Below are 20175 nucleotides of genomic sequence, written 5' to 3'. Positions count from 1 at the left end.
AGCATTTTGCTAAAATGATAAATTTACCATCAAAATGTAGCAAAGTGGGCAGCATCAGTGGAGCAAATCTAATATTTTATTAAAATATATATTATTTTATTGTGTAGGTAGTGATGGTTGTTGTTTATTGTAGCAGATTGTGTTATTTATATTATTTTATTAAATGCTAAAATAAAATCATTACTGATGGATGTTTTGTAAAATGAAGTGGTAAAATAGATAAAGTAGATTTTTGTGATGTCAAATTATTAAATTTTTGACACCACCAATATTGATGCTCTCATAAACATGAAGAAGTGAAGGTTATTAATTAGTTTATATTAAATCTCTTCTTTTTCATCTCTCTTTTTCACTTCCCATAAGGTGATAATTAACAAGTTATTCCCCTAATGGGACAAACAACCAATAAACAAACAATTAAAAATCATTATAGCCTTATAGGACAACTTAATATTGATTTTTATAGGAAATTGATAGCCATACAAACATTTAGTGGGGTTATGGCGACTGAATTTGACTTCAACAAAAAAATAATATTTTCAAATATATACTCTTTGCTTCAATGATTTGTATGCACTTGGCTCTCCCTTGAATCTTTGTCAAATGATAAGAAGAAACGGTGACCATAAAGCAACAAAATTGTTTATTGGACTGCGACACCCATTTATTGCCAGAATACAAGTTATAAATGTACATGATTCACTTATTGTGTACACACATACTCTCTCGTCATCTCTATCTCTCTGAAACATCTTTGAACTCATTCAACTTCGACATGAAAGAAGCTCAAGAACTTCAGCTCCATATCATGAGTAAGTCATATTTTCATAAATTTATTACCAAAGAGCAAGAAGTTTCTATTTTGTAGTCTTTTAGAAGTTTTTTATTTTCATTTTTTAAATATAGTTACAAAATGCTATTAATTCTACCGTTTCAACTCTTTTCCCTCTAAATCATGAAGTACTTTATGCATGAGAATGTGCTAATTAAACTATAAAGTTCTTGACCTTTCAATAGTCAAAGTTACAAGAGATAGAGAGAGATTTAATTTGATTTTGGTAGAGAAGTTTGTTTCTGTAATTCTGAACTTACTTCTGCTATGATAGTAACTAATAGATATTTTAAGATCTATCCAACAATAAAATAGTTGAACTTGAACATGATACATCACCTTTGAAGAAATCCTTATGTCTTAGAGAACAATATATGGTTATTTTCTCTTATATTGATGGACTTCTATCAGGAAAAATGGCATTTTTGTAATAGAATATCTCTAGGATGTAATTATAGGTATATATATACTATGCATGCCTATAATCTATATTCATAGCGATGAAGGTGCCACCTATGCTAAGTGAAAAAGCATCCTAGGCAGGGAAGAAAGTATATTGAGGCAAAGGGGATCATGGCCCTGGCCCCAAGGATTTTTTTTTTTTTGAACAATTTATATAGTTAAATTATTTTATAACATATATAATTAAAACTTGAAGTTTAGCCTTCCAAAAATGATATCTAGATTCTGTTTGGATAGAACTTATTTTGCTAAAACTGAAAACTGAAAACTAAAAATACTGTAACAAAATAATTTTTAAATGTGTGAATAGTGTCATGAGAGCTATTTTTAATGAAAAAGTTGTTGAAAAATAGAATTTGTGGGTCCATAAACAGTGCACGGATGCACTGTTCATGGAAGAATAGTCAAAAGTTGCGGCTACTGTTCATGAATAGTGCATAAACAATAACCGTAACTGCTCAAGTCCCACTGAAACGCAACTTGGAAAAAAAAAATTAAAATAATAAAATAAAATAAAAACGCAATCGCCAAAATCAAAATGTGTATCCAAACCCCACCATAATTATCTCTTAAAAATTAAGTTGGCCCATAGAAAACCCAAAAATGCAAATTACCAAATATCTTACACTCAGGGCCCTATCATAAAAAACCTTTTTATTTTATTATTATTATTATTTTTTTGGATAGGTTAAAACTTAAAAGACCTTTATAGTTAATAGATACCTAAATATATGTGGTGCTACAATATTGAAGCCTTCAATTTACTTAATTAAGTGTTGTTAACTTGTTAATAGACTACCAGTTCCTCCAGGTCTTTCAATCTACCTGCGATACTGATTGAGACAAGGGCTCTCACCCCCATATGTCTTCACTCTTTCTCTCCAAAATTAATTTTAAAAAGAAAATTTTATTTGGATCACTATTATGAATAATTTTGTTTTCTTGACTACAAAATGCTAAAACTTTGGGTTTGAAAATAAATATTGTTCTCTGTTTTATTTTTATTTTTTTTCCTAGTTGAATTCTCTGCTAACTATATATGTTTGTATGTTTGGATCTTGATTTTATTAACCTGGTGAGTAAAATATAATATTAAGTATTTTCGATAAAGCCTAATTGAATGCACTATTTTTGTATCAAAATGATTTAGTTATGAGAATAAAAATTATAACTATATATATTTGTATATGCTAACTATATATGTTTGTATGTTTGGATCTTGATTTTATAAAGAGAGAAGATAACAAATTATAATTTGAAAATTATCTGGTGAGTAAAATATAATATTAAGTATTTTCGATAAAGCCTAATTGAATGCACTATTTTTGTATCAAAATGATTGGTTTTTGCGTTTTCTCAAAGAAATAATACTTTCCTCTTGTCATATATAGTCATCAATTTATCTTATTATTTGTATAACTTCCATTATTAAACGTTGAAAAGAATAATCGTACTCTAGGCCCACAAAGATAATACATTGGTTCCATTCCTGCTGTGGGCAATTGGGCATCCATGGCTTGAAACTTATTATATGCATATAAGACCTCTCCTCTCTAACCATTATTAAGAAAAAAATAATAATAAATTAGAAAGGGAAATCAAGAATTGTATGTCCTTTCTTTTCTGATTAGAAAAAAATAAAGTGTGTTATTAAAGCTTGAATGCAAGACCTTTTCAAGAACCAGATCATACACAAAATTGTAAAATGAGATACATTACATTAGATTCTCTAATTAAATTCAAACATTTAGTTATTTTGACGAATAAGACATAAATAGTGTTATATTTTTTAGGGATATTATATATATATATTTTTTATATATAACCAAGTGTTTAAATTCAATTAGAAAGCCTAGTGTACTACACTTAAGATATTTTGTATATAAATTTGTGTAATTTACATTTCACATAATGGTGGATCTCACCTTTATGTGAGAGGGCATTCATATACGTATGATTCCATGTGCTATCTTTTAGATGAGGGGATCATTTTTTTTTTTTTTTTTTTTTACGTGGCTTAACAAAATAAACTAAGAATAAAGAATAATAAAAAAGATAACTTTTTTTAACACTTGCTAAACTCACGAAGATAGCTTTTTCCAACTATAATTGTCCTTTCAATGTGATCTTAGCAGCTCAGCTTGAAGAGAAAGAAGCAAACTCAACAACAGAGCATATAAATGTCCCCAGCCAATCAACAATCACTCAGCCTAGAAATTATGGATGGTGGCTCCGAATAAGCATGTACACACTCTTTCTCCTCTCTGGCCAGTCAATATCAGTACTCTTGGGAAGATTATATTATGACAAAGGTGGAAAGAGCAAATGGTTGGGAACGGTTGTGCAACTCATAGGCTTCCCTGTCCTTCTTCCCTACTATTTCATCCCATCACTCAAAAATCTCAAAATAAAAAATACTGCCACCACTATCCACTCTAAACCACCATCCACCTTGGTACATGTATCAGTCTATGTATCACTTGGTCTACTTCTTGTTGCAGATTGCTTCTTGTATTCAACTGGGCTAATGTACCTTCCTGCATCTACTTACTCTCTCATTTGTGCATCACAGTTGGCCTTCAATGCTTTTTTCTCCTTCTTCCTTAACTCACAAAAGTTCACTCCTTTAATAGTCAATTCTCTAGTCCTTCTCACTATATCCTCCATCCTCCTAGTTTTTGAAACAGACCCTTCTTCAGACTCCTCCAAAATTTCTAAAGGAAAGTATGTAATTGGGTTCATATGCACTATTGGTGCATCTGCTGGAAATGGTTTCATGCTTTCACTTACACAGGTTGTCTTCCAAAAGGTTTTTAAAAAGGAGACATTTACAGCGATCATGGACATGATAATCTACCAGTCTATGGTTGCAACCTTAGGTGCTTTGGTGGGACTTTTTGCTAGTGGAGAGTGGAAAGGTTTAAAAACAGAGATGGAGGAGTTTGAACTAGGAAAAGTATCCTATATCATGACTTTGGTTTGGATAGCTTTAATGTGGGATGTTTTTACTGTAGGTTGTGTAGGTTTGATTTTTGAGGTGTCTTCCTTATTCTCCAATGCCATAAGTGTTTTGGGTTTACCTATTGTTCCAGTTCTAGCTGCGATCTTTTTCCATGACAAAATTGGTGGAATAAAGGTGATCTCCATGGTTTTGGCTATTTGGGGTTTTGTTTCGTATGTCTATCAGCAGTACCTTGATGATCTCAAGTCCAAGCAGCATGAAGATAGAAATGCAAATGAAGCTTCCAATGTCTCCTCACTACAAGAGGTTAATGGATCATGAATAAGGTTTGCCTAGACTACAATAATGAATGCATAAGATAGGCTTAGATCAATGTAAGGCTAATTTTCTACAAAAGAAGACTTTCGAATCATTCTACTTGTATGGAATAGCTAATTAAGTAGTATTAGTCAAGCAGATAAACTAGTAAGACTTATCTCTACCATATCTCTCAATCTTCTTCCTTATTTATTATGTAATTATTCACTTTGTATTTTAGTGGTATTATCTAATCTGATTTATTAATAAGGAGAATTAGGATACAAATTCCCCTACCCAGTTATTGTACCTATTATTAAAATATATATATATATATATATAAATAAAGGCAAACATGATTCAAATGATATGGTAACACCATTCATATGATATAACCATTTCAAATATCATTAGAAAGAAACTGTTTTAAATGTGCAATAAGGAGTTAGTTATGGAATAAGACTGCACATTATACTATTATAGGTACTGGAAACCCATCACCAACCATGCAAGTTGCATGCAATCCATGTACCTGCTAAGTTTTCAAGTGTATAAACTCTCTCTCTCTCTCTCTCTCTCTCTCTCTCTCTCTCTCTCTCAAATTTCGTTTCCCACATTTAAAAAGCTTAAGATCTTCAACAACACGTGCCTATCTAATTAGATCATGGGAGTTCTATGGTAAATTAATTCTCATGTTGTCCTGTAATTGAAGCATATATTCAATTGAAGCGAATCAAGCAAATTATGAATTTTTAAGTGAAATTGGCAATTGCATTGATGATTTACATACAAAAAAGTTACTGCAAAATGGTATAATTTTGACAAAATCCCAACATAGTTTAATGATATGCATCGTACTACCTACAAAAAGTAAAATAAAATGAAATCCATACAACTTAAAAACTCATTCCAAGAAATATAAATCATCGAATTAAACCATATCTATCACGATATTGGATCACGATTGTGATTGAGCCCATATTATTTTGCAATTGTTGAAAAGCTATAAATGTTTAAAATGATGCAATAACGTGTTAATTATGGAATAAGACCTTACATCACTCGAGTTGGACAACCATTACAGCCATAAATTGCATGCAGTTCAAGTACATGCTTCAATTTATTTGTGCATAAAGGCTCTCTCTCTCTCTCTCTCTCCCACCTATATTCACCTTCAACATGGGGCAAGCTCAAAATCTGCAACTCCAAGTCACGGGTAAGTCAAATTTCTGTTTCCAAAGATTAGAGAAGAAAAGCAGCTAACCTGTATATTCTTCTTTTCTTTTTTGTTCTTTTTGCTAAATATTCCAGTCCATCTATATATTCTTTCTTTTTTCCCTTCTGTTTTTGTTCCCCTCCAAATTATAAGGAAGATATATTAAAATCATTTTTGTACAAAAGCTTTTCGTAGATCTCTCTTAGTTTCAAATAGGTAGTACAGCAGTTGATGGATATGAATGAAAAATGTATAGCAGTATTGTAACACACTAATCAACTCACAATGTAAGTAACGGTAAATTTTGTTGCACACAGCTTATCACACACTGCCATAGACACTCCATTGAGATCGTGAAATGTAAAATACAATTTTTAAATTTTTAAACACAATTTCAGCCCTTGTTGCATGGTATATACGTACACACTGTGTACGATAGTCATTACCCGTCAAGAAATAATTTATACAGGAAGTGCAAACTCTATAGTCTCAACAGTAGGAAAGGCATTAGTAAGTGTCCTCTATGTGATGAGCTGATGACACAATCCTGCTGTCATAGCTCATCTGGGGAGTTCTGAATTACATTCTAGAAACACAATGCTTACTAGGACGGTCTCACAATCATATTGGCATTCAAGATGCAAATTATCAAATTTTTAAGTAACATAAACTATACCAAAAAATTAATAATAAAAAAGTAAAAATAGTTATTGGGGAGTTGTAGATCAAGAGAAAAAAAATCATCAGATAATTTTTTTCATAAAAGGTTTATACTAATGTGTTTCTTTACTAACGTAGAAATTTCGAAGTAATATTTAATCAATTTTAGTTTGAATATTCACTCTACGTATAGATGTAGATGCTTATTATTAGTAGTTTAGTAATTAGTACTCTATTGCTTCAAAATCAGCATTTCTTTCACAAGCCACACTCATGCTTCATGCTTCTTAGTTAAAGCACATATAATTAGGGGGGCTGTGCATGGGTGGGCTGGGTTTCGAGTATTTTTCAATCTAATTCTACTTTCTCAATTTGAGAAATATCTAACTCAACTCAACTCAGGACAACTTTAAAAACCAAACCAATTTGACCACAGGGATTGAGTTGGGTTGGACTCATTTTTTTATACCTAATAAACAAACAAAAAAAAATGTTTTCATTGAATTATCTAAGACCATTATTATATAAATGATTTCAATTTACACAATTAGGAATAATATTTCAATTTTATCAAAACTAAGTCTCAAATACCAAAATAAATTCAACATATATAAAATAAGTCCCAAAATCCAAATGAATTAAAAATAAATAAACTTAAAATAAATATAGGTTTTATAAACTATTAATTGCATGAGTTTGGCCAAGTTACTTGGGTCAAATGTTTTGCCAAACCAAACCTGACCCAAACCAAGTTTTGAAAAAGTTTTAGAACGCAACCCAATCTATCAACACACGAAAAAACCCACCCAAGGCATTGAGTTGAGTTGGTGCACATCCCTAACTAATAACTAGAGAGAGCAATAAAATGGGAATAGAGCCACATGAAATGTTATAAAATAGTTTATATTCTGTACATTATACATCACTAGTTTTGAATCTTTTGATAAAGATAAGGGAGCCAGAAAAGTACAAAACATAAAGAGTTAACAAAGAAAGCACAATACACTTCAGTGGAAGACCTTCAATTTTTCAGAATAAAAAGGACCCTATTAATAGCATAGATTGAGTGTGTTTATTGATGCTGCTAAAAATAATGCTTGTTGACAAACTAATTAGTTAGAAAGCAATACACATCAAAATTAAAAAGGAATTCATAAGATAGCAAAGTTTCTCCTCTAGTAATCCCTTTACATGTTCTTACCAGTTCAAGAAGCTGAAGAAGCAAACACACCTGGTCATATCAATGCCACCAACCAATCAAAAATCTCACAACCCAGAACCTTTATGCAGTGGCTCCGAATGACCATCTTTACACTCTTTGTCCTCTCCGGCCAGTCAGCAGCTATACTCTTGGGAAGATTCTACTATGACAAAGGTGGAAAGAGCAAATGGACAGCAACACTAGTGCAAATTGCAGGATTCCCAATCATCATTCCTTACTACTACATCTCTCCACCCGAAAAGACTACTACAAACAGTATCCACAGGAATGAGCCCTCCACCTTAATCCTTGCTTTGATATATGTCTCTTTAGGTGTACTTCAGGCAGCAAACAGCATGATGTATACGGTTGGGCTCTTGCACCTTCCAGTATCTACTTTTGCACTTATTTGCACATCCCAGTTGACCTTCAATGCTTTCTTCTCCTTCCTTATAAATTCCCAGAAGTTTACTCCTTTTATAATCAATTCTCTAGTCCTTCTCACCATCTCCTCTGCCCTGCTGGTATTTCAAACCAATTCTACGAACCCCACCGGAAACTCTAATGTGAGTTATGAAATTGGACTCTTTTGCACTGTTGGTGCATCTGCTGGATTTGGATTGATGCTTTCCCTTACAGAGCTCTCCTTCCATAAGATTTTAAGAAGGGAAATATTTACAGTGATTTTGGAAATGATAATCTATCAGTCACTGGTAGCAACTTGTGCTACACTGGTGGGGCTCTTTGCTAGCGGAGAGTGGAAAGGTCTAAAGAGAGAGATGGACGAGTTTGAACTGGGGAAGTTTATTTATGTCAGTACTTTGATTTGGACAGCTATAGCTTGGCAGATTTTCAATATTGGCGCAGTAGGCTTGATACATGAAGTGTCTTCCCTGTTCTCCAATGTCATAAGTGTGTTGGGTTTGCCTGTTATTCCAGTTCTAGCCGTAATCTTCTTTCATGACAAAATGGATGGGGTAAAGGCGATTTCCATGGTGTTGGCTATTTGGGGCTTTATTTCATATTTCTATGAGCACTACCTTGATGATTCTGAGGCCAAGGCTGAAAAGAGAGATGTCAAGGAAGAAATTTCAATGCGTCCCCTGTTGAAAGAGGTTACCGACGAACAAGATGGGCTAAAGAATATTTATCAAAAAATTCCACTTTCCACAGAAACAAAATTTTATGAGCACTGAAGCTATTCCTCTGTCTTGATTCCTAGAATGGTTTACAAACTCATATTTCCAAACTTGTAGGTAAACCCCATGCCATTGTTTCTCCACATGAAGTGTAAATCATGGTCTTGTTCATTCCATTTCCAAAAATATTTTCAGATTCCAGTAACTATAATTGGGTCATTTTTATTTTGTCTAAACTACTCATCCAATTTGGGTATCGCACTTGGTAGCAAGTCTTGTGCATATTGCCATGTTAGACCATCAATCTGGCGAATTAAAGGGGCCTAAACCCCTTCCCCATAAACCCCAACAGCAGAACCACCCCATTATTGTATTGAAGGGGTGAACATGAACAATGTCAAAGTGATGGGCAATAAGAATAAAGGGGGCAAGCTCAGGAGAAACAGCTGAGCTGTCCTGAGAACCCATGAATACAACATGAAAGAGAGGTTCTGTTCAGGGTCCTTCAAGGGCAAAAGGAAAGCCAGAACTGACAAATGAGATAGAACCAATGCAAAATATGTGGTAGCATATATGGCCAAAGGTAAAGCATAACACTAGAATATGAATTTTCAAGCCAAATTTAGGATAAAAATTTATTGAATTCTTCATCAGAAATTATAACTACTACAACATATAGCTATCACTGTGTTACATGCATTTTAAGTAAAAGTGAGTCTTCTTCCGAGGTTGGGGCTTTTAAGACAAAAGCACCAAAAAAATAAAAGAAAAGAAAAGAATATTTGACACTGTTTTTCCCATTATTTAACAATCTCAAGACTTGTTATTAATATGTGAAGCCCGTTGGTAGCCAAAAAATTATACCCCAGTCAAAGAATTTTGAGGGGAAAATGTTTGAATTGTTTATTGCAATTACAGATACTCAAATTTTGGCAGAGAAGCAATTTGACTATAAAATGCTGATTATAGCTACCAACTAAAAAAAATACCCACAGATTTGTCATGTTGATACAGAACTATGGTACCAAAAAAATAGCATTTGTAGATATCACAAGCCCACATATTTGATCTATGATGCTGAACCACATATACTAATGGGCTAATATATCTCTAACACATAGTTTTAAAGTAGCAATTTTTTTCCCTATTGAGGTATCTTCCCTTGTCAAGACATTAAAAAACGATATTGCTGATCAGTTCTCTCTCTAATACGTGCTCAAATCAAAACCAACGCAATAAATTGTACAAGCAAATGAAATGACCCATATGATCTTAAAGAATTTAGTGCCTTGTAAATACTCCTAAAAGTTCTCACAAGATGTCAAGATGTACATACATGCAAATAACAAATGTAACTGTAGCTTTAAGTGGTGAGGGTACTTACTGGAGCTAATAATAAGAGGTTTTCCATGACCAGAGTAATTGTAACTTTCGAACCCCCCTTTCTCCATTGTTAGAACTGAGAAGGACTTGGGTTGTGGCGTAGTGGAAGAAGAAAAAGAAGAAGTAGAAGAAGAAGAGTTGCTTTGAAGAGCGTTGATGGATTGGGTTGGGCCCATTAGGTTAGGTGGGCGCATATATTTACTCAGATCTTGGCCCACTTGCATCTGGGCTCTCCATAAAGTGTCCGTTTGACACACAAAATAAAAAAAAAAAATTCTGATTTTCTGAATATACACGTGATTAATGTAAAAGTGATGTTGTTTTGCACTTTTGCACTACTAACTAGAGTATGTTTTTAGAAATATGCTTTTAGATCTGGATTTTTATGCTTTTGTTATGTTTTATGTGTTTTTTACAGTGAAAGTATATAGGTGGGTTACAGAAGCCTAAGGAGGTAAACCTTAGATGAGTAGAGTGCCAACTTTTAAATCATAGGTAAATAACTTAAATTTTGGTCAAATAATAAATGGGTATGTTGTAATTTACCCAAAAATAATTGAACAAAGAGAGACATCACTAAGGGTACTGAATGCTCCCTCTCTTCTCAGTCACCTAAGTTATTTGACATAGTGGACATAACACCCATAATCTCAAATTTTAATAATATTTAGTTTAAAGACTCAAAAGATTCAGAGAAAAATAACCAAAACTTGGAGTCTCTTATTTGAAAAACAAAATTAGATCAAATGTCTCCTACACATAATGGGGTTGCTAGGCCTACGCTGCCACCATTTTGATCAAAAGCAAAATACAAATTGATAATTTTGAATTCATGATCGTTCAAATAATGATAATTAAATTTATATACCTTTTTGTTTCGAAAATTACAAATATAAAATCCAAAGACTTTGAACCTGTAAAGTCTTAAAAGAGAGTTTTGGAGATTTCGTTTTTTTTCTCCAGAGTCTTTGGAGTCTCCTTTACGCTGTGCAAAACTTTTCAATTTAGAAAATTGTTTCTTATAGTACCTAATTTTCCACATCATTTTCTTTTTTAAAGAACACTAAGATCGCCTATTGAAATGTATCAATTTTTCTTTGGCGAAAACACCATTTTGGTCCCTACATTTTGGGGTTACAGCCAATTTGGTCCCTACATTTTGAGAGCAATCAATTTGGTCCATGCTATTTTCAAGTTACAATTAATTTGGTCCCTACCATTAAATGACTAACGGAATTTGCTTAAGTGGCAAACGGAATACACACATAGCATAAATTAAATTAAAATATAAATAGTGCTCCCACGTCAGCCTTCCACGTCAGCTTTCTCTACTGTTAAAATTGCACGTGAGTCTCACATGACTCACTTATCAGCAACATCATCTTCATTAGGCAACAACACAGACACAATTGAATACTTAATCCCAAAATGAAATTTTGAACCCTAACCCCTTCTTCTTCATAGCCATTATCACAGTCTCACAGCCATGATGAACAAAGCTCCTCAATGAACATGAACTCCTTCTTCTTCATAGCCACATCTCTTCTCACCTAATTCCCAAGTTCAAAGATCCTCTCATCTCGCCAATTCCCAATTGAGCTCTCGACCCTCAAAGAAACGAAGAAACAGAGAACCCAAACAGAGGTAAGTTGTTATGTGTACTTTCTTTGAGAATTTTAATAATAAGTATTTCAGAATGTTATTCCACTTATAATGGGTTTGTGTTTACACCTTTTGCGGACCACAAAACCTCAACATTGACACCTTTTTTTGTCATGTCTTTAGTTGTGCTTTTACACTTTTGCTATTTTTATAACTATTGTTTGACTGTTATTAGCTTTGTCATTGACTGTTTGTTGGTGCTTTTCTATTTTATCTTCTTGGGTCAAGGTAGTCAATGTGTAAGCTTGTTAGCATGTGAAAGTGTCAGTCATTAAAAAATTTCTTGCATCCTTATCCCAAAAAAAAAAAAATCATTACATAATTCCATTATATATATTTTTTTGTTTGTGAAAAAATATAGAATTAATAGTATTTGTTTTCTCCACTAATTGGCAATCGCAACATGACAAATAAGGAAACCACATGAGGTGACATTGAATAAATTTGCAATCACTTGAAAACTAGACCGTGGTAGGTTTTGTCACATGGGTAGGCACAGTCAAGGACTTTTACATGTACTCGATAAAGATACCAATCTCTAAATGACTTTGCAATCAACTGCATAAAGAATAATGTAACTATTCTAGAGTTGGCTGCTATTTAATCTTAAGATTGAAAATTAAATGGAGAATGAAATTATTGTTTGTTTTTTATTATTGTTTTTTGTAACAGTGTAGAATTTATACTGTTTGGTTTTTTTTATTGTTTAATCTTGTTTGTATTTTTGCATGCAGAATGGACGCCCAATATTTTACTATGAATGTGCATGATGGTGGTTATTTCACTCTTAATCCTCATCAGTACATGGGAGGTGCAGTGGGAATGGTGGACAATTGTAATGCTGAGATGTGTTCGAAATGTGAGATTGAGTCTATATGTAAGCAGTTTGGGTATACTTCTCTTAGCAAGTTGTGGTATAGGATGCCTGGTGTGAACCTTGAGAATGCATCGTTCCACATGATTGTGAATAATAATGATGCAATGTTCATGGCAGACTTGGTTGCAGGTTATGGAGAGATTGATTTATTTGTAGAGCATCCAATTGATGAGCCTATCGAGGTAGAAGTTGAAGAGATCCATTCTAGGAGTTTAGAGCTAGGTAAAGAACCTGTTATTGTCAACGATAGTGGTGGAAGTGACAGGGAAGAGGAAGATGCAGCATTAATGCACCTCAATCAAAATTCTGATGGTGGTGACAGTTGGGATAGTGATGATGATGTGGTTGAACAAGTGAATCGGCAATGGAATCGGCGAGATGAGAGTGGAATCGGCGAGATGAGAGGATATTTGATCTTGGGGATTAGGTGAGAAGAGATGTGGCTATTAAGAAGAAGGAGTTCATGTTCATTGAGGAGCTTTGTTCATCATGGCTGTGAGACTGTGATAATGGCTATGAAGAAGAAGGTGTTAGGGTTCAAAATTTCATTTTGGGATTAAGTATTCAATCGTGTCTGTGTTGTTGCCCAGTGAAGATGATGTTGCTGATAAGTGAGTCATGTGAGACTCACATGCAATTTTAACAGTAGAGAAAGCTGACGTGGAAGGCTGACGTGGAAGCACTATTTATATTTTAATTTAATTTATGCCATATGTGTATTCCGTTTGCCACCTAAGCAGATTCCGTTAGTCATTTAACGGTAGGGACCAAATTAATTGTAACTTGAAAATAACAGGGACCAAATTGATTACTCTCAAAATGTAGGGACCAAATTGACTGTAACCCCAAAATGTAGGGACCAAAATGGTGTTTTTGCCTTTTTCTTTTTAATAGCAGTAACGGAGGTGATGTCATGGCAAGGTATGGTAAACTAGTTTCATCAATGTAGAGGATCTTTTCAATAATTAGGCAAAGCAGAGGTGGTGTCATGGCAAAGTCCTAGGATTGTGCTACTTGTCTCAATATGTCTACCACACCAAACACCAAAAAACTGGGCCAAATTGTAACTATTACCAGTGAAAAGTCTCACTTTTCAATTGCAAGTGGTAATTATTAACAGGTCAGAATCATATTGTGAAGTTTTTAAGTTTTGCCTACAGACCAATGAAGCCAGAAAGACCCCAAATGAATTATGTTAAAAAAAAAAAAAGAAAAAAAAAAGGGAAATGAAACGTGAATATAAGTAGAAAGATATCCTAATGTTGTTCATTGCAAATAGAACATCTACCAATCACAAAAATTGGCCTATTGTGATTGTATTTGCATTAGCTGCTTAAGTACTTCAACAAAATTTGCTCACCATAAAGCAATGTCTTGTTACTGTAGGTGGAGCTTGCAAAACGCCTTGTGGCTTGTTCTTTCGCTGATCGTGTCTTTTTCTCAAACTCAGGGACAGAAGCTAACGAAGCTGCTATCAAATTTGCAGGAAAGTTTCAAAGATTTTCACATCCTGATGAGAAACAGCTAGCAACACAGTTCATTTCTTTTACAAACAGCTTCCATGGGAGAACTATGGGGGCCGTTGTTTTGACAAGCAAAGAGCATTACCGGTCACCCTTTGAGCCCGTCATGCCTGGACTCACATTCTTGGAGTATGGTAATATACAAGCTACAACAGAACTGATTCAGTGTGGAAATACTACTGCTGTATTTGTTGAACCTATCCAGGGTGAAGGTGGCATATATAGTGCAACAAAGGAATTTTTATATTCCTTGCGTAGAGCTTGTGATGATTTTGGTTCTCACCTGGTTTTCGAAGAGGTAAGCAGCTGTTCATTTTGAAAAGATACTCTATTATAGATGCTAGTTTATGTGGTCCAAATCTCTTGTTTGAAAACCCAAATTAGATCAAATGTCTCCTAAACAGAATGGGGTTGCTACGCCTACACTGCCAACATTGTGATCAAAATAAAAATAAAAATTTATAATTCTAAACTTATGATTGTTCAAATAATGATAATTCAATTTATATACCTTTTTGTTTTGAAAATTACAAATATAAAATCCAAAGACTTTGTACTTGTAAAGTCTTAGAAGAGAGTTTTGGAAATTTCGTTTTTTTTTCTCCATAGTCTTTGAAGTCTCCTTTGCGCTATGCAGAACTTTTCAATTTAGAAATTTTTTTTTTTATAGTACCTAATTTCCCACACCATTTTTTTTTTTAAGAACATTAAGATCGCCTATTGGAATGTATCAATTTTTCTTTTTAAAATAGAAAATGTAGCCACTAAGAGCTTTACATTGTGATCGTTGGCCATCAGGCATAAGCCACAAAACCACGCAAATCTCTCTCTCTCTCTCTCTCTCTCTCTCTCTCTCTCTCTCTCTCTCTCTCTCTCTCTCTCTCTCTCAACCTTTTAATTTTCTTGCCATCTATTTTAACAACAATCATGCTTAAACATTGATAAAAACAAAAAAACAAAAATTTGTCATTCCAAATACCCTTTTCAAAAGACAGCTACTTATGATTGAGACCCATGTCAGTGAAGTAGTAGCATCCAGTACAGTAATGAGGAACTGGGTTCAAGCCTAACTCTAAATCAGGAAAAGCATAGCCATCCATAAAAAATTCTATGAATTTAACAACACAAAAAGAGTAATCAAATGTAAGAAATAAAAAATTATATAGCTTGATAAACGGTATTTAATAATCACATAGTTAAATTATACTTTTGCGTGCCTTATTAACAGAGTTTTAAAGTTCTCAATACACAAACCCAAAAAAAAAAAAGTAAAGAAAAAAGAAAATGCATGTAAGAATTTTGTGCGTGACATTTAGGGAATGAAAAAGCTGTCATAGGTTTTGTTTTGTTATTAGAACTATATGTAGGCATGGTCCGCATGGATATATTTGCACTTTGAGATCACATTATGCACATAAATCCACTTACAAACCATGCACATTCATGAAATTAAGAACTGAATTCCCTTCGTTGATTAAGAGAAACAGGCACAAGAAAGAACAACAGCTGATGATATTTCGATAATCAAGTGCCACTACAGCACCAGAGTTTCTACAGCAATTGTCAAAACTCAAAACCCTAAAAAATTGGATGCAACTGTAGCTGGCAGCCGATATAATATCCCTCCAACCAATATACTCTGAAAATCAGTGCCAGCTGAATGTTAGAGAAAAAAATGCAGTCGCTTAAGACCTCAAATAAAAAAAAGGCCCCTAAATTTTAACCAATAGGATTATTTTTAATCAATAAATAAAATAATATATTTTTACCAGATAAAAAACAAATAAAAGAGAGAGAAAAGTCCACAATATTTTTCACAACATTTTTATAACTAATGTTAAGTAGTAGGTTGTTATTGATAACAAAAAATAATAATTATAGTGATATTTTCAAATAGAAAACAAAAAACAACCTAAAACCTAAGATTTGTTATAAAAAATATTGTGAATGTTGCACTTCTAAAAAAAAAATAATAATAATAAGAGTTGAGTTTGCAAACTTTTACTAGTTCTCGTCTAAGGCTTCCACTAACACCGTTTTTTTACTTACCACTATCAATCTGCCACAACAAGTATGAAAAATTTTGTCAAACTTTTTCTATTTATAAAACTTCTAAAAAAAAAGAAAAGATTCTACATAATTCATATTAATTAATATAAATTTTGCATCTAAAATAAGATAATCAATTTTCACTTTAGGCTCCCAAATACATCAAGCCGTCCTGCTGAAAATCCATACAGCCACCTTGACGTGCAACCCACCAGACAACTATTGCTACGAAATAGAGACAAAGCAGGTATTGCTATCCCATAAAAGTTTTTTTTTTTTTTTAGTATCTTTTTGCTTTGAATATTCTCACCAACCCTATAGAAATTGGCTGAGCCTTGAGCTAGCCTTTGCAAATAATTAACCAATGTGATCCTTATGAAATCTAGTTAAATAACTACCCAGAGAGCATTTGTATTGGTGCAAGCATTTTGCTAAAATGATAAATTTACCATCAAAATGTAGCAAAAATGGGCAGCATCAGTGGAGCAAATCTAATATTTTATTAAAATATATATTATTTTATTGTTTTGGTAGTGATGGTTGTTGTTTATTGTAGCTCATTATGTTGTTTATATTATTTTATTAAATGCTAAAATAAAATCACTAATAATAGATATTTTGTAAAATAAGGTAGTAAAATAAATAAAGTAGTTTTTTGCAATACCATATTATTAAATTTTTGGCACCACCAACACTGATGCTCTCATAAACATGAAGAAGTGAAGGTTATTAATTAGTTTATATTAAATCTCTTCTTTTTCATCTCTCTTTTAATCACTTCCCATAAGGTGATAATTAACAAGTTATTCCCCTAATGGGACAAACAACAACAACCAACAAACAAACAATTAAAAATCATTATAGACTTATAGGACAACTTAATATTGATTTTTATAGGAAATTGATAGCCATACAAACATTTAGTGGGGTTATGGCAACTGAATTTGATATCAACAAAATAAAAAATAAATAAAAAATAATATTTTCAAATATATCCTCACCGCTTTGCTCCAATGATTTGTATGCACTTGGCTTTCCCCTGAATATTTGTCAAATGATAAGAAGAAATGGTAACCATAAAGCAACAAAAATTGTTTATTGGACTGGGAAACCCATTTACCGTCAGAATAGAAGTTATAAAGTTATAAATGTACATGATTCACTTATTGTGTACACACACTCTCTCTCCCTCTCTATCTCTCTAAAACATCTTTGAACTCATTCAACTTCGACATGAAAGAAGCTCAAGAACTCCAGCTCCATATCATGAGTAAGTCATATTTTCATAAATTTATTACCAAAGTGCAAGAAGTTTATTTTTTTGTAGTCTTTTAGAAGTTTTTTATTTTTATTTTTTTAAAGATAGTTACAAAATGCTGATAATTCTACAGTTTCAACTCTTTTTCCTCTAAATCATGAAATATTTTGTGTTTGGGAGGTTTTAATTAAACTACAAAACTTTTGACCTTTCAATAGTCAAAGTTACAAGAGATAGAGAGAGATTTAGTTTGATTTTGGTAGAGAAGTTAGTTTCTGTAATTCTGAACTTACTTCTGCTATGATAGTAACTAATATATATTTTAAGATCTATCCAACAATAAAATAGTTGAACTTGAACATGATACATCACCTTTGAAGAAATCCTTATGTCTTAAAGAACAATATATGGTTATTTTCTCTTATATTGATGGAATTCTATCAGGAAAAATCACATTTCTGTAATAGAAAAATCACATTTATGTAATTGAACACTATTTTCTCTCTCTCACACGGTGAATTTTCTTTCTATTCTTATTTTTCTCATCTTTCTTCACCGGTCAAGTTTTCTTCTTTTGCCCCTTTCTTCACCGGAAAACTCCATTAATATACCAGAAAACTCCATAAACAAACCAAAAAACTTCACTTCAACACAAACCCATGTCAATCTAAGTCCATTTGGGTTGGATCTAGCGATGGCAGCAAGGCAGATGCGGCGGCGGCAGCAAGGTAGATCCGGTGGCAGCAACGGCGGCAGATTTGACTGATTTCCATTGGGTTTTTCATGTGGATTTTGTTGGATTTTTCATATGGGTTTTCCGTTGGATTTAGTTTATCTCTCACGCCTCTCATCACAGCACCTAGTCCTTCTTCGTCCTTTTTCTTAGTTCCCTTTTTTTTCTTCTTTAGTTCAAGATTCACAGGTTACTTTTTTCTTTTATCTTTTTTTTTTTAAATTAATTTTTTATCTTTATTCAAATACGCATTTGAAGGTTTTATGTTGCAAGGCCTGTGAAGTGAAATTGCTTTATATTGTGGTTTTGAGTTTTTTTTTTTTAGTAATATTGTTGTCTATGTTGTTCTTTGTGGCTTGGGTATTGCAAGATTGAAGTAAAATTGCTAGTTGAAACTGCTCCATCAATTGCTTCAGGCCTCTGGAAAAGTGAGGGGGATGGGAAGAGGAGAGATAGGAAGAGAGAAAGTATTTTTTTAATATTTTGCTGACCTGTTAGGTCTGGATTAGCTCGCGTAAAACACCTATTTTACGATACACCTTTTAAGTCTCTTTTAATTTTTTCATTTTTTTTGGATAGGTTAAAACTTAAAAGACCTTTTTAGTTAATAGATACCTAAATATATGTGGTGCTACAATATTGAATCCTTCAATTAACTTAATTAAAGTGTTGCTAACTTGTTAATAGACTACCAGTTCCTCTAGGTCTTTCAATCTACCTGCGATACTGATTGAGACAAGGGCTCTCACCCCCATATGTCTTCGCTCTTTCTCTCCCAAATTAATTTTAAAAAGAAAATTTTATTTGGATCACTATTATGAATAATTTTGTTTTCTTGACTACAAAATGCTAAAACTTTGGGTTTGAAAATACATATATTGTTTTTTTTTTTTCCTAGTTGAATTACTAAATTTAGTTATAAGAATGAAAATTATAACTATATATGTTTGTATGTTTGGATCTTGATATTATAAAGAGAGCAGATAACAAATTATAATGTAAAAAATTATCCGGTGAGTAAAATATAATATTAAGTATTTTCGATAAAGCCTAATTGAATGCACTATTTTTGTATCAAAATGATTGGTTTTTGCATTTTCTCAAAGAAATAATCTTTTTCTCTTGTCATATAAGTCATCAATTTATCAATTTTTTTTTTATTCTCAAAATTATATATATATATATTTATATATTGGCTTTTCAAATTCTTTTTCCCTAACATTTTATGTTTTTTAGATTTGGAATTAAGTGCCATATAGGATATGATAACGTAATATTATTCGTATAACTTTCATTATTAAACGTTGAAAAAAATAATCGTACTCTAGCCTCTAGGCCCACAAAGATGATATATTGGTTCCATGCCTGCTGTGGGCAGCTGGGCATCCGTGGCTTGAAACTTATTATATGCATATAAGACCTCTACTCTCTAACCATTATTAAGAAGAAGAAAAAAATTAGAAAGGGAAATCAAGAACCGTATGTCATTTCTTTTCTGGTTAGAAAAAATAAAGTGTTTTATTAAAGCTTGAATGAAAGACCTTTTCAAGAACCAGATCATACACAAAATTGTAAAATTAGATACACTACATTAGATTCTCCAATTAAATTCAAACATTTAGTTATTTTGACCAATAAGACATAAATAGTGTTATATTTTTTAGGGGTATTAAATTATATATATATATATATATATATATATATATAACCAAGTGTTTAAATTCAATTAGAAAACCTAGTGTACTACACTTAAGATATTTTGTATATAAGTTTTACCCCGCACAAAATTAATTGAAAAATATAAGAACATCTTGATATTATGCCAATTAATTTGTGCGTTGGGATCGTTTTGGAGATTATTTATTTATTGCAGTACTCTAGAAAAAGAAAAAAGATATCGTGTAATTTCTATTTTATATAA

General features: G+C 32.5%; 2 protein-coding genes and 2 long non-coding RNA genes across 9 annotated transcripts in view; 2 read left to right on the top strand and 2 right to left on the bottom strand.

Annotated features, from left to right (window-relative positions):
- The first annotated feature begins 588 nt into the window (after nt 1-588).
- The window catches only part of LOC115992098 (probable purine permease 10), a 21137-nt gene continuing 1550 nt past the window's right edge, over nt 589-20175 (top strand). For 2 of the 6 annotated variants that reach the window (XM_031116156.1, XM_031116155.1), the window contains exon 1: nt 17379-17533. In XM_031116156.1, the coding sequence (XP_030972016.1) occupies nt 17497-17533 (37 nt within the window). In that variant the 5' untranslated portion in view covers nt 17379-17496. Of the gene's footprint in view, nt 813-3426; nt 4751-17378; nt 17534-20175 lie in introns of those variants that run through there. The other 4 variants (XM_031116151.1, XM_031116153.1, XM_031116152.1 and 1 more) reach the window with 4 other exon arrangements.
- On the bottom strand, nt 5552-6478 carry LOC115992104. The gene is made up of 2 exons (XR_004092425.1): nt 5818-6478; nt 5552-5750 (listed from the first exon to the last, which is right to left on the bottom strand). It is a non-coding gene; the product is annotated as an uncharacterized LOC115992104 (long non-coding RNA).
- Nucleotides 5708-8965, top strand: LOC115992100 (purine permease 21-like). The gene is made up of 2 exons (XM_031116158.1): nt 5708-5769; nt 7634-8965. Exons 1-2 carry the CDS (start codon nt 5733-5735, stop codon nt 8824-8826), a joined length of 1230 nt encoding a protein of 409 aa, XP_030972018.1. The 5' UTR covers nt 5708-5732; the 3' UTR covers nt 8827-8965.
- Nucleotides 8618-20175, bottom strand: part of LOC115992103 — a 27813-nt gene continuing 16255 nt past the window's right edge. The window contains exon 4 of the long non-coding RNA XR_004092423.1: nt 8618-8692. This is a non-coding gene — a long non-coding RNA (uncharacterized LOC115992103). The remainder of the gene's footprint in view (nt 8693-20175) is intronic.

Source organism: Quercus lobata, chromosome 5 (genome assembly GCF_001633185.2).
Source record: "Quercus lobata isolate SW786 chromosome 5, ValleyOak3.0 Primary Assembly, whole genome shotgun sequence".
Classification (NCBI taxonomy): domain Eukaryota; kingdom Viridiplantae; phylum Streptophyta; class Magnoliopsida; order Fagales; family Fagaceae; genus Quercus; species Quercus lobata.
The sequence above is the reverse complement of the archived record's forward strand: the minus strand, read 5'-3'. Positions and strand labels throughout refer to the sequence as shown.